This window comes from Bradysia coprophila, unplaced genomic scaffold (genome assembly GCF_014529535.1).
Source record: "Bradysia coprophila strain Holo2 unplaced genomic scaffold, BU_Bcop_v1 contig_350, whole genome shotgun sequence".
Lineage (NCBI taxonomy): Eukaryota > Metazoa > Arthropoda > Insecta > Diptera > Sciaridae > Bradysia > Bradysia coprophila.
Window position 1 is genome coordinate 6,361,779 of NW_023503608.1, and position 17,340 is coordinate 6,379,118.

General features: G+C 36.6%; 1 protein-coding gene across 1 annotated transcript; it reads right to left on the reverse strand.

The window, feature by feature from the left end:
* Nucleotides 1-595: 595 nt before the first annotated feature.
* On the reverse strand, nt 596-12,339 carry LOC119080439 (probable cytochrome P450 6d5). The gene is made up of 4 exons (XM_037188802.1): nt 11,331-12,339; nt 11,120-11,265; nt 10,815-11,052; nt 596-840 (listed from the first exon to the last, which is right to left on the reverse strand). The coding sequence occupies exons 1-4, from the start codon at nt 12,299-12,301 to the stop codon at nt 660-662; spliced, it is 1,536 nt and encodes a 511-aa protein (XP_037044697.1). The 5' UTR covers nt 12,302-12,339; the 3' UTR covers nt 596-659.
* Between the last annotated feature and the right edge of the window lie 5,001 nt (nt 12,340-17,340).

Genomic DNA, 17,340 nt, shown 5'->3' on the forward strand with positions numbered 1-17,340 from the left:
AACTGATCATAGTCGACAGCTGCCAAATCAACTACTATTTTGTATGAACTAGTTTTTAGAGTGTTTTACAGTTATATGACATACTACAAAGTTTCAGTAATCTATTTAGAGTACCACTCATGTTTGAAGTGTGTTCTTTAAGTGGAACACATTCAAATCTCAAATCCGTATTTATTTCAGAAGAAATTTAATCCAATCGAAGATTTGATAAAGAAATATCGAAGTTTCTGATTGTTTTCCTTGCTATTCAGGATTTTTTGCCGGGAATAATTCCTTTACTGAATGAATCTGGCACTAGCCGTAGGAATTGTTAGAAAGTCGCGCATATCAGTCCCAAAACATCAAGGGGTCGCCGACTTCATAATAATTCCTAGAAGTGGATGTGACCGCTCGGAAAACACATCAAATACAGCTATTGAATCTATTACTTGATTTGACTAAGTATAAACACATTGTTAACTGGAAATCATCTTTTAATTCTTTCGTCGTTGTCGATAACATATCATGTATCAGTATCATGCATAGCAACAATATTAAAAATCATTGTACCGGCATAAAAAGGTTGAAAAGAATTCCGCGGCGAATAAAATTCATCAAGATTCAAAATTTAATATGAAAATTAAGGACAGCCCAACCCATTGGTATCGATAAAATTACCATTATGCACGCAAGTGAACTTTTAAATTAATGCCAAATGTTGGCAATTTAGCCAAACATAACGGACTTATTTCAAGCTCTTTTTCAGTGTGTGTTTCGTGGAGTTCGAATCTAAATTTGCGCAATAGAAGCACAAGTCCTAGCTTTGTTTGTAGCTTGGAGAATCTGAAGCCGATGCAACTGCAATTTTGAAAACAACGAAAAGCTATACCGCAAATCGTGGTCCAAGGTCCAACAGATCTGGACCACGCACAAGTCATGTTACAAAATTTGTACGAAGAATCAAGCAAAGTCAGTCTCAAAATGAACGTATCGAAAACAAAAATCATGATAAACATAGATCATGACAGGGACATTAAAATTGCAAATTGTATCTTGGCCACAAGTTTATGCCAGGTCTAGACAATCAGACAGCAGAGGTCAAAAGAAGGATTGGTCTTTGATGGGCAGCTTTCGGAAAACTTATAATGATTTTTAAAAGCAAAATGAAGCAACACTAACTTGATCGAAATATGAAATCGTCTATGTGAACTCAAAATCGGACTTACCAGTCGAAATTTCAAGTGGTTCTTCGGCCACCATATCTTTTATTTCGTCCATTATTTTGATTTCCAATTTTGCCATTGCTGCTTGCATTTGATCATAAATAAGATCACAAATAACTGTTGTGTCAATATGATGCCAACGCATGATTGAAATTGTAGTTCATAGATGGCGTTAATCTAAACATACTGCACTTCTCCCAGTAGTGCAGTCGATAACGCAATTTTTAATACAAACGTTTACAAGAGTTTTGCACTTAGATTTCACCCAAAAATATTTCTAAAAGTATTGTAACAAGAAGAGACAGGAAAATATAGCAAAAATAAAAATTTCTCTTCTTACTAGGACAAAATTGGAAGTTTTTTGGATGAGAATTAAGCATAAGACTGTTGTAAACGTCTTGTGTTATCGACTAGACTACAGCGTTTATTTTTGAACGTACCTTTATGCAAGGTTCTAAAAGAATCAGGTTAAGACAACCCTGAGTTGAATACGAAGGTGGTGACACACAAATTGAGCTACGAAGTTGATGACAGAGCTCTGGTTGTATTATGTCAGCCCGATTTTACTATATCTAATTTTCATGATTCATAAAATAATTCTGTCTTCGTTACCTGTGTACAACATAGGTCCATAACGTAGAAAAGGTGGACATTTATGTTATTTGAGTTTTCAGTTGACTTAAGGCCAGGTTATGCATGTTGACATCTGTGCGATAGTAAACACCATAACCTGGCCTTTGAAGGCCAAAAAATTACAACGATGACAATATTTCGATACAATTGCAGAAAATTACGATGGAGAATGCTTACAAATGTGACGTATGTGAGAAGATTATCAATACTAGAAGCAATTTCATAGTTCATATGAAACGCCATGCTGGTATGAAACTTATTAATTGAAAACGTTCAATTTGCCTAACGTTTTTTTTCCAATAATAGGCGCAAAGACCTTTCAGTGCAATCAATGTACTAAACGCTTTGTCACATCTACCGATTTACGAGTGCATTTGGACATCCATGACGGGGACAAATTATATTTATGCAATGTGTGTAACAAATCGTTCAGCAGTAAACGATATCTAACACAACATCTAGAAATACATCTGGGCAAAACATTTTGTTGCGAGCCTTGTGGCAAAACTTATAAAAGCATCCAGAGCTTACAGCGGCACCGAAAACAATCACAGTATGTTACTTAGTTCTACTCTCTATTGCAGTCATCCAATAATCCCACTTATCATAGGTGTAAATTACCATCAGCCTCTAAACAGAACGTAAAGCTTGCCACACCCTCACAAAAGGAACCATCACCAAAGAAAATTGAAACGCCTGTGCAGAACATTCAGTCACACAATCAGCATATTGAACCAGAAATTCTGTCTATTCATGGGCCGTGGATACCGGACGCTATGCCAGAAAACATTTTCGTTCAAGTTGTGATTCATTTTGTGGGCGATGACGGTATTGCCTGGGCAACATTGGCGAACAAAGTAATCGACAATATAAAACTGCTGAGATTGTGCAACGCAATTCCTCCATCTGCAGATACTATCGACCGAAAGCTCATCAAAGTGAATTCGATATATCTTGTACCATTCGACAACATTTACCATCGTGGTGTAGTTTTAGAACCCATCACCACCGAAGACACAGTATCCATCCGATTGATTGATTTTGGTAAGTTCATAATTCAATCAAATATCTAATAATCCAAAATTTACATTTTATTCTTCTACATACAGGACATAAACTTGATGTGGCCATCGAACATTTGAAGCCAGCTCCTCCATCCGTGCACAATCAGAATCCTTATGCATTTGCAATCAAATTTAACCCATCACTCAAAAATGAAATACCAACATTCGTGAAGATTAAGAAAGTGTCCTGTGAAGACAATATCAACACCGTCATTGTTAACGACGAAATGGAAGAAATCACGAAGATGAAATATGCACAGGTGCAACAGGAAGTGGCATCAAATATTGATTCAGAAAACAAACTACATCAACATGAGTACGATCCTGAAATGCCATTGTGTAATAGAACGGACGAATACGATCCTGCTCTGCCAGCGTATGATGATCCTCTAGCCGAGTACGATCCCAACTCACCTGCTTACAATGATCGTCTAGGATACTACAAAAGTCGATATAACGTAGTTAAAAAAGTCAATTCTTCGGAAGTGAAGCAGACCACAAGAGAATATATTCGGACGATTTTTTTAACTTCTCGACATGATCTGTTAGCGGAAAAAGTGGATAAGGAGATTCGTGGATACGCAATGCACATTCATAGTACAATTCAGCGACGTCGCCATACAGTAACTTTGCCAAAATCCAAAAATTACCACCGAAAACAGCTTATTCATGCCGATCAAAAAATGCTCTCCAATCAACTCTTCATACGAACAAGAAATCGAAAATTGACTATATAAAAGGTCATACAGTAACTTACGTCATTTTTTTCTTTAGCCCAAATGAAAAAGTACTGAACTAATTTAAATTGAAGAAAAACTGAATAGAATAAGCTAAGCATAAGACGAAGACATGTTTGTATATTCTGTAATAAAATGCAAAAAAGAATTAAACTGGATAAAGAAGAAATGTGTGACGTGTTTCACTTTTATTTCGAGCACCAGTACCAACCAGTGTAGGGAATAGTGAAGAAAATTTTTTTTTTTTTGTTAGAAAATTTTCCATATTTCCACCGTCGTCCGTCTCATTTAAGGTGGATATTTTCATGTAGGTTTGTAGGACGTCAGAAGCACTTTCATTTGGTACCAGTGGCAGCGAGCACCAGTACCAACCAGTGTAGGGAATAGTGAAGAAAAAATTTTTTTTTTTGTTAGAAAATTTTCCATATTTCCACCGTCGTCCGTCTCATTTAAGGTGGATATTTTCATGTAGGTTTGTAGGACGTCAGAAGCACTTTCATTTGGTACCAGTGGCAGCGAGCACCAGTACCAACCAGTGTAGGGAATAGTGAAGAAAAAATTTTTTTTTTGTTAGAAAATTTTCCATATTTCCACCGTCGTCCGTCTCATTTAAGGTGGATATTTTCATGTAGGTTTGTAGGACGTCAGAAGCACTTTCATTTGGTACCAGTGGCAGCGAGCACCAGTACCAACCAGTGTAGGGAATAGTGAAGAAAAAATTTTTTTTTTGTTAGAAAATTTTCCATATTTCCACCGTCGTCCGTCTCATTTAAGGTGGATATTTTCATGTAGGTTTGTAGGACGTCAGAAGCACTTTCATTTGGTACCAGTGGCAGCGAGCACCAGTACCAACCAGTGTAGGGAATAGTGAAGAAAAAATTTTTTTTTTGTTAGAAAATTTTCCATATTTCCACCGTCGTCCGTCTCATTTAAGGTGGATATTTTCATGTAGGTTTGTAGGACGTCAGAAGCACTTTCATTTGGTACCAGTGGCAGCGAGCACCAGTACCAACCAGTGTAGGGAATAGTGAAGAAAAAATTTTTTTTTTGTTAGAAAATTTTCCATATTTCCACCGTCGTCCGTCTCATTTAAGGTGGATATTTTCATGTAGGTTTGTAGGACGTCAGAAGCACTTTCATTTGGTACCAGTGGCAGCGAGCACCAGTACCAACCAGTGTAGGGAATAGTGAAGAAAAAATTTTTTTTTGTTAGAAAATTTTCCATATTTCCACCGTCGTCCGTCTCATTTAAGGTGGATATTTTCATGTAGGTTTGTAGGACGTCAGAAGCACTTTCATTTGGTACCAGTGGCAGCGAGCACCAGTACCAACCAGTGTAGGGAATAGTGAAGAAAAATTTTTTTTTTTGTTAGAAAATTTTCCATATTTCCACCGTCGTCCGTCTCATTTAAGGTGGATATTTTCATGTAGGTTTGTAGGACGTCAGAAGCACTTTCATTTGGTACCAGTGGCAGCGAGCACCAGTACCAACCAGTGTAGGGAATAGTGAAGAAAAATTTTTTTTTTGTTAGAAAATTTTCCATATTTCCACCGTCGTCCGTCTCATTTAAGGTGGATATTTTCATGTAGGTTTGTAGGACGTCAGAAGCACTTTCATTTGGTACCAGTGGCAGCGAGCACCAGTACCAACCAGTGTAGGGAATAGTGAAGAAAAATTTTTTTTTTTGTTAGAAAATTTTCCATATTTCCACCGTCGTCCGTCTCATTTAAGGTGGATATTTTCATGTAGGTTTGTAGGACGTCAGAAGCACTTTCATTTGGTACCAGTGGCAGCGAGCACCAGTACCAACCAGTGTAGGGAATAGTGAAGAAAAAATTTTTTTTTTGTTAGAAAATTTTCCATATTTCCACCGTCGTCCGTCTCATTTAAGGTGGATATTTTCATGTAGGTTTGTAGGACGTCAGAAGCACTTTCATTTGGTACCAGTGGCAGCGAGCACCAGTACCAACCAGTGTAGGGAATAGTGAAGAAAAAATTTTTTTTTTGTTAGAAAATTTTCCATATTTCCACCGTCGTCCGTCTCATTTAAGGTGGATATTTTCATGTAGGTTTGTAGGACGTCAGAAGCACTTTCATTTGGTACCAGTGGCAGCGAGCACCAGTACCAACCAGTGTAGGGAATAGTGAAGAAAAAATTTTTTTTTTGTTAGAAAATTTTCCATATTTCCACCGTCGTCCGTCTCATTTAAGGTGGATATTTTCATGTAGGTTTGTAGGACGTCAGAAGCACTTTCATTTGGTACCAGTGGCAGCGAGCACCAGTACCAACCAGTGTAGGGAATAGTGAAGAAAAAATTTTTTTTTTGTTAGAAAATTTTCCATATTTCCACCGTCGTCCGTCTCATTTAAGGTGGATATTTTCATGTAGGTTTGTAGGACGTCAGAAGCACTTTCATTTGGTACCAGTGGCAGCGAGCACCAGTACCAACCAGTGTAGGGAATAGTGAAGAAAAAATTTTTTTTTTGTTAGAAAATTTTCCATATTTCCACCGTCGTCCGTCTCATTTAAGGTGGATATTTTCATGTAGGTTTGTAGGACGTCAGAAGCACTTTCATTTGGTACCAGTGGCAGCGAGCACCAGTACCAACCAGTGTAGGGAATAGTGAAGAAAAAATTTTTTTTTTGTTAGAAAATTTTCCATATTTCCACCGTCGTCCGTCTCATTTAAGGTGGATATTTTCATGTAGGTTTGTAGGACGTCAGAAGCACTTTCATTTGGTACCAGTGGCAGCGAGCACCAGTACCAACCAGTGTAGGGAATAGTGAAGAAAAAATTTTTTTTTTGTTAGAAAATTTTCCATATTTCCACCGTCGTCCGTCTCATTTAAGGTGGATATTTTCATGTAGGAAAATGGACGATGAAATGAAAAAATTAAAGAAATTTTACAAAAAATTATCTTTGAAGAAGGAAATTGTCTTATCAGAATGCAGAAATATTGAATCAACATTCCACAATCACAATAATAACATTTCACATCTCAATGACTCGATTAGAACGCTTGATCCGAAATTTAATACAGAAGTTTTCACATATATCAAAGCACCTTTGCGTACACACACCACTTATACAGATATACCAGTTCCTGCCAGCATACCAGCTCCAGTGAAACTACCTGATGATATCGACATAGAGTCGTTGCAGATTTTTTGTCAAGAAGCTTTAGCTGACATTGAGATAATCGAGAATGCAACTAGCAAATACAGTGAAATTGTAAAAACACAATCGCAAATCATTGAAGCACAACAAACAAAATTGCAGCAGATACAGCACGACCAGAAACAAATGCAAAGTTCAAACTACAAAAAATACCACTCAAAAATTGTCCTGGGAAACATCTCACAATTTAATGATCTATTATCACAACCGCAACACCAATGTGTCGGTATTGCAGTCTACGCATCAGCTTACTGCAGCCATAAGAACGTTTCCCGTTGGAATAGAAATGATCTGGACAGTATTGTGATTCAAGGCGACCATTATTATCGTCATTGCTATCAACATATCCCGGATGCAAGAAAACACAATGGTTTAATAGAAGTTTGCGACTTAGTAAATTGTGACCAAATTACTAATTCACGATTTTGTGACGATATTTCCATCGATGGTAAAAGTTACCATTTACATGTAGATCCATACGGATGTGGAAATGGAAGATTCAGTAAAGAGGACTTTAAAACATCCATACTACAATTCGAAGAGCATCCATACAGCAGAGCTATCATTACAGAAGCAACAAGATCATATGCACTATTGAAACATCGAAAAGACGAACAACTTCCGTACACTTACATATTTTTCGACTCGCATGGAAGAGACAACAACGGCAGAAATGCACATGTTTTTGACCAAGAAAACGAAAACAAACAGTCATATGGCAACGTTTGTTGCATGTTTTTTACGAGAGACGAATTTATTGAATTCTACACTGAAGAATATCAAAGGACATCGTCTAAAATAACCATCATACCAATAACATTCACAATCGATGGCATTCCAAATGAAGAGACATTAGCCATTATTCCTGTAAGCAACTCTGAGCAAATATTCAAAACTAGATTCACACTTTCTAACATCTCATCCTTTTTTTAAAGATACCTGCATTGCTAAACGTTGAACCAGTAGTCGTGAATGAAGTAATGCAAATAAATGAAGACGATCAACGGTCCAGTCCACAATCCGAACGGGAATCGTTCCCATCCATTGAAATGGAAGACGATCAACGGTCCAGTCCACAATCCGAACGGGAATCGTTCCCATCCATTGAAATGGAAGACGATCAACGGTCCAGTCCACAATCCGAACGGGAATCGTTCCCATCCATTGAAATGGAAGACGATCAACGGTCCAGTCCACAATCCGAACGGGAATCGTTCCCATCCATGGAAATGGAAGAGGATCAACGATCCAGTCCACAATTCAAACGAGAATCGTTCCTATCCATTCAATTTAGTGAAGTATCAATGAATCACGCTAATATTGAAGACCAGCCACATCAATCATTACCAACAGTTAAAGATACTCATTCAAGCCCTAGCAGTAATCAAAATCAAAACGTGTGTTATGAACCACCTGCGTACGAAAATAGTGAATTGATCTTTGAGCAGCAACCATTATTGGCAGACGTTGACTTCCGTCAACTCATTCAAAAATTGTTCAAAGAGGTTATTAATGTTGTTTCACAACCTGTGAACGCAATCAGTCACAAAAAATGTAATAATAATGATTGCAATGTCTGCAAAATGCTTGCAAACGAAGATCGAACACGCGAGTGGATGCAGAAATTCAACATATATCCAGCCCAACAAACAACGTGTCATTCAAAAGGAACATACTTCATGGGACATACAGAGGTTAAAGAATCTTACGCTGGATCTACTGCATACACACACAAATCACGTCAAATTAAGCGCTTCAACTTACCACAACCCGGCTTCGAAGAAGGTCCTAAGAAATGGTGTTTTGTTGCATTTCCTTCAAATAATAACGCAAATCTGGATCTTGTACTGGAAGATGCTTTGATCATTTTAACCAGATCAGTTCGTAATAACACGCTAAATATACTGGACACACAATCTAACCGACGTGCTGGATTAAATTCATTCCTGAACAATAACATCCAGTTCAAGCCTATATATCAAAGTGTAGCCTTCTTTGAATGGTTTACAAAGACACGCCATCAAGATGCACCACATTTTCCAGCACAAAGAATTGTCAATAGGCTGCTAACAGCTATCAGCATAAGTCAAACGGCAAATAAAGAAAGCAACCGCGTTATTACAGCCCATCGTTTAGCCGTATTCAAACCGTACCAAATGAGCACTAATCGAGTTGCAGTGTACAACAAGATCAAACGCAGTGGTTCCGCAACAAATAAAAACATTGAAAAAAACCAAATATACGGATGGAGAAATTTGCAAACACCACAGACGACTTGGCAATTCCAAACATCGGCCGATACTATGTTCCGTCGATGTCACACAGACTGTCCAGTTTGCACATTCATGGAAGATTTCCTTCGATCTGATTATTTAGTCATGAACATCGTGCTTGCGATTGCAGATGAGAAACATTTACAAATAGTCGTAATGAACCAATACACGCCAGGATTGAAAGTCACTTGCAATGGAACGTCAGGAGACGGAAATAAGCAAAGTGGTGTTTTCCATTCAATAATTTTTGAGAAAGTCAATCTGCAATCAACACGTCCAATCGAAAGACAACCTCCAATTAATAAAAAAATGGATCGTTCATGCGCAAATATAACTCGAATCTTTAATAAACGCAACAACATGATAGCATTACCCAAACCACAACCTTGCCACATTCTACACTGTATGGCATGTGCCATGGTCGGTGATTCCGAACATCCTGTATTAAGGACACTAAACTTGTGGTATAACGAAGCAACATTTTGTTATTCATCTGGAATCTACATCATGATCAACCATGCGAGAAATTTAATAGAAGCCGGATCAACAATCAAATTTTACTCAACAAGAATACACAAAAAATTTAATCACGAAAGAGATCTGTTCCACAAAAACCGAGAAGAATGGAAATATTTCGGTCTCGGAACATCGGGAGACGCAGCTACAGATCGTTTTGTCGAAGATATATTCACGCTACTAATCAATCGACAAAAGACACACAACCGAATTAACCGTTCATTAAATATTTTTGAAATGTCACGTCGAAGAACAATACATCAATTGATTCGCAGCAACGAATTATATTCATCTCTATACAGCACAAAATCGTTTTACATTTTGCTGTTTCAAAACTTTATACAACCTTAAACAAATTGCCGGATAAATTTGGTCGAAAATTAATCATTACAAATTGATTTATTTCAATATTATGTCTTACTATTCTCTGAAAATGAATAAAATATGATTCACTGTGTTATTGTATACGGAAATATAATTGAAATTATAAGTCAACAACCTCATCTCTATTAACCTGTTACAGACGGCTGTCATCTGTTATCGACAACGATAGTAATAATAAACGACAAGCTCTGACTAAAGAGTTCTTATATAGCAAAAAGCAAGTTCCGATGAAACTAAAGTTTAGTCCAGTGCTATTCATTCCCCGATCAAAATAACACAGAGTAATGAGTCAAAGTTTTCCCTAAAATATGTATGCTTTGTGCTTACTAACAACATTTTTATTCAATAAATTTTGCTTCTATTTCGGAATGAGGTAAGAGTATCGACTAAATTGGTATTCCATGAAGAATCGATCCAAAACAATGATTCTAATCTCTACTGCAGATTCGGTCAAATGCAGGTCAAATTGGGGATCGCGACGATGATAAAAAATTTCGAATTTTCATTCCACGAGAATACGACCTATCCCTTATTTGACTTAGAAATTATGTATGCACTTACACATTACCGTACTTAAATAGTTTTACAAAAAGTATAAAAATATTGGAAAAATTTGAAAAATATTTTAATTTTTAAAATAATATAATATAATTTATACACGGAATTAATGAATTAAAATTTGCGTTGACAAATGCAATATTTTGTTTTTGTTTGTTTCTTGCTAATACTCACGTCAAAATGAATTAATTTTAAAGATTAATTTTTGGAAATAATTTAATTAAATCCATTTGTTGCTTATACGATAAAATATGATACGAACAGCTACGAGGGCCGTCCCCGAACGCTAGGAATGGTCTTTCGACAAATGGAACCTTTTCTTCTCTAAAACGTTCCGGTTTCCATTCCATCGGGTCTTTGTAGAATTTGGGATCCATTTGCAGTCCGTCCATCGAAATCATGATTTGCGTTCCCTTTTCAATTACTATATTTGTGTCTGGGATGTTGTAGTCTTTTACGCATAGTCTCGTGACAAATCCGAAAGGAGTATGCTTACGTAATGTTTCTAAAAATCATTTTTTAAAGAAAAAAGTCTCAAAAAAAAAACAAAAATCAGAAACTTTCGAGTGTACCTTCAATACAACATTCTATGTATTTCATATCAGCGAGAGCATCATATGACAATTCTCCGTTGTGTTCTTTGAGAACTGAAACAATTTCTTCGTAAACTCTTTGTTGAAGTTCAGGTCTTTTTGTGAGTTCGTAGAGACAAAACGACCTAAAAAATATCAAAATTGAGCAATTGAGTTCATTGATAAAGTACTTGCTAATGAAAATGCTAACATTGTTGCACTGCTGGACTCAGCACCAGCGACGAAAAGTAAAAGTGCTTGTGCGGACATGTCACTAACACTCATCAAATTAGCTCCTGTTGTCGTTGATTTTGTTGTCCAATCATCGTCGCTTTCTTTCACTTTGCCAGTGTTTTTTAACTGCATTAGCAATTGAAAGAAATCCTTACGTGTGACATTGTTTTTTTCACGGAATTCTAAATTTTCCTTTACAATGCCTGTCATAAAGTCACCTACGTCCTTGTCCACGAATCTAGTCCGGAACAATTTTGCTATTGATGGAGCAAATGCTGATGCCGTATTACGGAACGCATTTATTACGGTTGGTTCAAAAAATCGCTGTGTATACTGCCGGAACTCGCAGTCGCGTTCTTTAAGGCAATCGATGTCAATCCCAAATGAAACGGTTGCAATGACATTGGTTACAAAACGAGCGAATATATCGCGCATTTCAACAGCCTCTCCACTTTTTGCATGTTCATTAATCACACTCTCGAGCGAATCCCCACATTTAACGACCGTTTCGAACATTGCCTTCAATTTTCCAGTAGTAAATGTTGGAGCCAGCTTTGTCCGGAAATTTCGCCAAGAATCACCATTTTGTACAAGCATATTGTGTGCCATCGGATCGACATGTTCATTTACATACCAGCCCCGACTGGAGAAATTCTCAAAGTCCTTTACCAAAATGGTTCGCACCAATTCTGGGTCACGCATCAGCAATACTGGCCTGAGGAGGCTGTACGCACCGATAAATGGCTCTGAAGTACTGTCGTAGACCTCTTTAATCTGATCGTCGATGGAGATTCGTTGTAGAATTCCCTTCGCAAATGATCCAAATGGGAATGTAGGTTTTAAATATGGAACACCCCTTCGTTTCCAATAACCATATGCATGTTGAATGTACAACCATGCGAGCAAAAATGCACTTGCTATTAAAACTAATGCTGTAGTTTCTACCATTTCTTCTTGATCCGTATAACTCGAAATGCAACCGAACACTGTACTGATTGTCAAACAGACTTGCTTTTAAAATGCAAATAGATGGCTGATAAATGATAATTATACAATGCTTGTTATTAACATGTAAATATACGGCTGATACTCTTATCAAATCCTTAGCAGTGTTTTTTGAGTTATTTGCAAGAAAGTTCTTTACGAATTGTATGAACAATCAGGAAAGCAGACAGTACGGGACTAGATAAGATAAGATAATCTATCCGGTTAGCTGATAGAAATTGACTAAAATGGTTGATTGAACGCATACCGTACCTGGGACGTAATATCAGGGAGGAAAAAACCCGGAGACAAATCAATTCAGTAGAGGTCGCAAAAATCAGAATTTCGGGTCAAAGACTGATTTTATAATTCCATACAGGCCTGACGAATTGCAAATCCGCTCTGTCCGGTCTCAGCCCACCTGTTCCTATGCGCCTAATTAAATGTAACAGTGTTATGAGACCTACTTCAGTTGTTTGTTTTCTGACTATTTCAATTGACTTATTTTTAATGTTTGGATCTGGACGATAACCATTTAAAAATAAGCAATTGAAGATAACCATTTGAGTGGAAAACAAATTCCATTTATGACGTCTTGATCCAAGGTCGTAAAGTAGGTTGCGCAAATCGCACCTGACTGCGTAATATTCATAGTTATTAGTAGATTATTCACCTCTGTCCACATGTTTATTTAGTCACTTGGGGAGTTGTTGCATGAACCGAAGGCGAATGTTATAACCCCAATTGTCTAAATAAACATTTGAACAGAGGTGAATACGCTATTTTATCTACCGACGGCGAAATAATCGCACTTTTTCACTGCTATTATTTCACCTAGGTAGATAAAAGATATTACTACATTTTTCAGAAATCGTCTTCCACAGTTTTCAAAAATTGTAACAAAAAAATTAATCGGAAAAATTTAGTAAATTTTGCAAAAAAAATGTAGAAAATTTTGGACAAAAATTTTTTGTGCCTTAGGATCGTAATTCGACGTTTACGACATTACTATCGAAAATAGAACATTTTGCATCGAATGAAGAAAAATAGAATTTTTCGGTACTAATTGTAAGCTGGTCAAATACAACTGTCGGTATTGCCTGATGACAAATGTGTATTTTTGAAATACATATTAATGCAACATGTCGAAAACATATTTCAGTTTCCCACGGATGAAAAGAATGTATTACTTATATCCAGTCAGAGAAATGAAAACAGCTGTTGTCATTTCTCTGTACCTAGTACATAACACTATCAGGAACAGTTACACAAGCTGCAGTTACTTAAGTGTTAACTCATTATCTATGTTTCGTGTTACAGAAAAGTTAAGGTAAACGTGGTAAGCGTCGAACGACGACTATTCAGTATATAGAGATGGAACGAACTGGAATGTAAAAAATCATCCTTCCTTTAAGGCCGATGAAAGAAAAAGCATGCAATCCTTGTGGATTGCATTCGGCTGCAACGGAGAATCGTCGTATGACAATCACTTGATACTATTAAGAAAAAGTGAATGCATACATTTCAAGTGTGTCGTGTCTGAAGCTAATATTATAAAGAGACGAATATAGATCGTTTGCATTTTTAATGACAATGTGGAACGTATTATTAATGTGAAACAACCAGCAAGTGCTGTTTATTCACAAAGAAATAAAGCAAAGTCACCACGAACGTCATCGTATGCGGAACGAAAATAATGCTGCGATTGCAAAAAGACTTACTGTTGGTAATTTCTAATCGCACGCGCGTCCGAATAGTCGAATCCAATGTAAAATGGCTATTCGCACGCGCGTGTGAATAGTCAAATCCAATGTGAAATGGTTATTCGCACGGGCGTGCGATAATAATACTGTTGTCTTTTCATTCGATTTGGTGAAATCATTTTTTATATTTTTCCTTTTTAAGATTAAGGATCAAGCTATCGAATGCGCCATCTTTCGGGAAAATCCGGTACCATTTCGATTTTTGGCGACCTCTCAAAGTTTGTCAATTTACACTGAAAACACACAACGATCGAATACTTTTGAACTGTAGTACCTCGGAAATTCTTCTTATTGTCTTGCTAATTGTGTAGCAGCTCTCAAGATCGAGGAATTTTTGAGTAGTGTTGTCCGGGCGCTATACATCAGAAGTTGACACCTCTGACACTGACACCAATCGGTAAAGTAAGGACACTACGTAAATTCCATGTGGAAAAAGAAAACCGAGTAAGTTTAGCTTAGCAATGTGAAAAGTGTGCTGACATCGCCTTCATTCTCATAAAAGCGTTGAAAGGAAAGAGTCCAGAAATTAAGCAATGGAATCATTTTGACGGACAAGGCTGTCGGGCTATGTAAAGATCAATTTAAACTAGTATCGAGATAAGCCTCGAGGGTTGTGCTCTCATTAGGGATCATGATGACTCTTTGATGACATGACTGTTACAATTAACGCAAATTACGGAAGTAAAAAAACCCGTAGTCAACACAGAAGTAAAAAGTAAATCGAATTCTTTTCATCATTCCATCCGGCGAACATACTTCTGCAAATTGAATTTCTGAAAAAAAAAAGTTGCAAATTATGCAATTGTTTTTATTCGTTATTCATAACCGACATAAACCAGGTATATGTACTATACTAATGTGCTACAGATAACAGATTGTTAAATTATTAAATAATCGACTTCACAATGTAATAAACGTTGAACGAACTGTATTGAAATGAACACCCATATTATGCCATTATATTTCTTGTAAAAGACATTAAACTTATGAATACATAGAAGCCAGTCAACAACATAAGACAAGATCAACAAAATAAAGTCTCTACGCCAACATATAAGCTTCGAACAGTTTTTTTTTTCTTATTTCTTGATCATGTCTTGTTGGTACTGTTGGCTTACGAGCCGAAAGCATTTAAAAGCTTCAAAAATATATGTCTTTGTCCACGGTACAATTTCGAGTCGTGTTACTTCATAGCCCAGCCATGCCTACGTTCACTCTTTGTACACATATGTCTTGCATTGTGTGTTTTAGGAGTTAGATAAACGAAATTTTGTGAACATTAAACTTATATTTGAAAAACTGTTCCAAAAACCGTCGCAATATATTTGCTATCTTGGTTTGCCGAGCCGTATGCCACACAATTGTTATGCAATCAAACCGAAATTTGGTGGACACGATAATCGCTTTAATACGTTCAGGTTTAAGATAAACTGATACACAACAGAAAATATCAAATGCTATTGATGTAATATGCAATTCTGTTGTGCGATTGTATAACAACGCCGCGATACACAACATATTTTTTTTTATTACACATTTATGAGGATTCCAACATCTCATCGTGTTTTTTTTTGTGTGTGATAAAATTGAATGGAATTGAGATAAATAATTGGAAAAAAATGTATTCTCACCGCGGAGGATTTTTTGTGATTTGGATTTTGATATCTAAGATTATGGAAACATCTTTTGTGATACCATAACTTCCTAGTGTGCTTTTTTCTTACATTTTGATGAACAATGTTATATGTTATTCACACATGCCATTTATCATTCCATCAATATGACCATAAATCGTCGAAACAACATTTTTCACATATGAATTGAACGGGTGCAGCTGACGGCTGACGTAAATTTTGACTCAAACTTTGACCACTCAACAATGCTTGAAAATATCATCAGTGATGATCACCAGTAGTGTTCAGAAATGAACCGCCCCGTCCAACAATTTTGAACAGTTCTTTTTTTTTTACTTTTTTAGACAACCAATATGCCTGACAGAAAATTTAAAAAAAAGGTTATCGACTCACGTAGATTTTTTATTTATCACTCCAGTAAATTTCCGTGTGGAATCGAATGTATTTAAAAAAAAATCGATAATCACGCTGCCAATAAATTTATCGCATTTTTTTTCTTTGTCTTTACAGTTAGATACAGTGAAATTTCAGCATGAATTTGCTTTAGCTGTTTTTCAGCTGATAATGAAAGCATAAAACAGGTATGGTCTATTCATACAAACCGGAGGACATAGCGGTTTCATATAAACAAACTCACCTCTCATGAGAGGTGAGTTTCTTCATATGAAATCGCTATGTCCTCCACTCCATACAAAGTTTGACATTCGACCATACCTTGTGTTGACGTTCATTGGTTTATACGTCTTTACAGTTTTACCAGCAACACACACGTGCGTACAACAGCTTCGACTGTATAAACAGTTTTGATTGTATGTGTGGATCAGCTGAGAAACAGCTGAAGCAAATAATGCTGACATCTCACTGCCTCTGACTGTAACAAACTCACAAATATTATTCACCTGATTGTAACGTGTCGATTACATCGCTCTTTATCTCTAATATAAAACCAAAGCAGCTAGCAGGGTAATAGAAAAAAATAAAGTAGTACTTTAATCGAAGTATGCGAATATTTCCATACCTTTTTTTTCATAATGTCATTGCAAAATTACCATTAAGGCTGCTAATGGTATTATTGGTATCAAAAAACTACTCTATTTGACGTGTAAAAACCTCTATTACCCTGCTAGGTGCTTTGATAAAACACAAACGAATCAAATAAATTCGTAGTTTAAAGTAGGGAAATATGGATTGTGGATTGTCGACAATGAAGAAACTTCGAGCAAAGGAAGTGACGATTGTTAAAGTATTTTCTCAGCTTATAAAAAGACCGGTAGACGGTCTCTCTTTCTCTTTTTCGTACCGGCCTTACGCCGAAATACTAGAGAATAAACATTATCCAAACGATATTGTCCAAAAAAAATTTACATTTTGACATAAAAGCCATTTCATCTAAAGTCGGTGTAAATTAAAACGTTTCGGATAAATAAATGCTCCATTGGGGCCGAGCTGTTATTCCGTGGTCTTTGGTCGAATGGTAATAGACTTAATGGCCTAATCGGAAGCCAGCATCGGAAGAGGAACATTTACGAACGAATCTTTGGTCATTTGAGCGTCCTACTAAGTAGTTGAGAAATTAATTCTTCGGTAAGTCAGAACGAAGGATATC

Bases quoted from the DNA above. Each gene is read 5' to 3' on its own strand.
- LOC119080439 (XM_037188802.1), bottom strand. From the start codon at position 12,301: ATGGTAGAAACTACAGCATTAGTTTTAATAGCAAGTGCATTTTTGCTC. The intron at 11,266-11,330 runs GTTAGCATTTTC...GATATTTTTTAG, and splicing joins GAGTCCAGCAGTGCAACAAT to GTCGTTTTGTCTCTACGAAC. The intron at 11,053-11,119 runs GTACACTCGAAA...AATGATTTTTAG, and splicing joins CATAGAATGTTGTATTGAAG to AAACATTACGTAAGCATACT.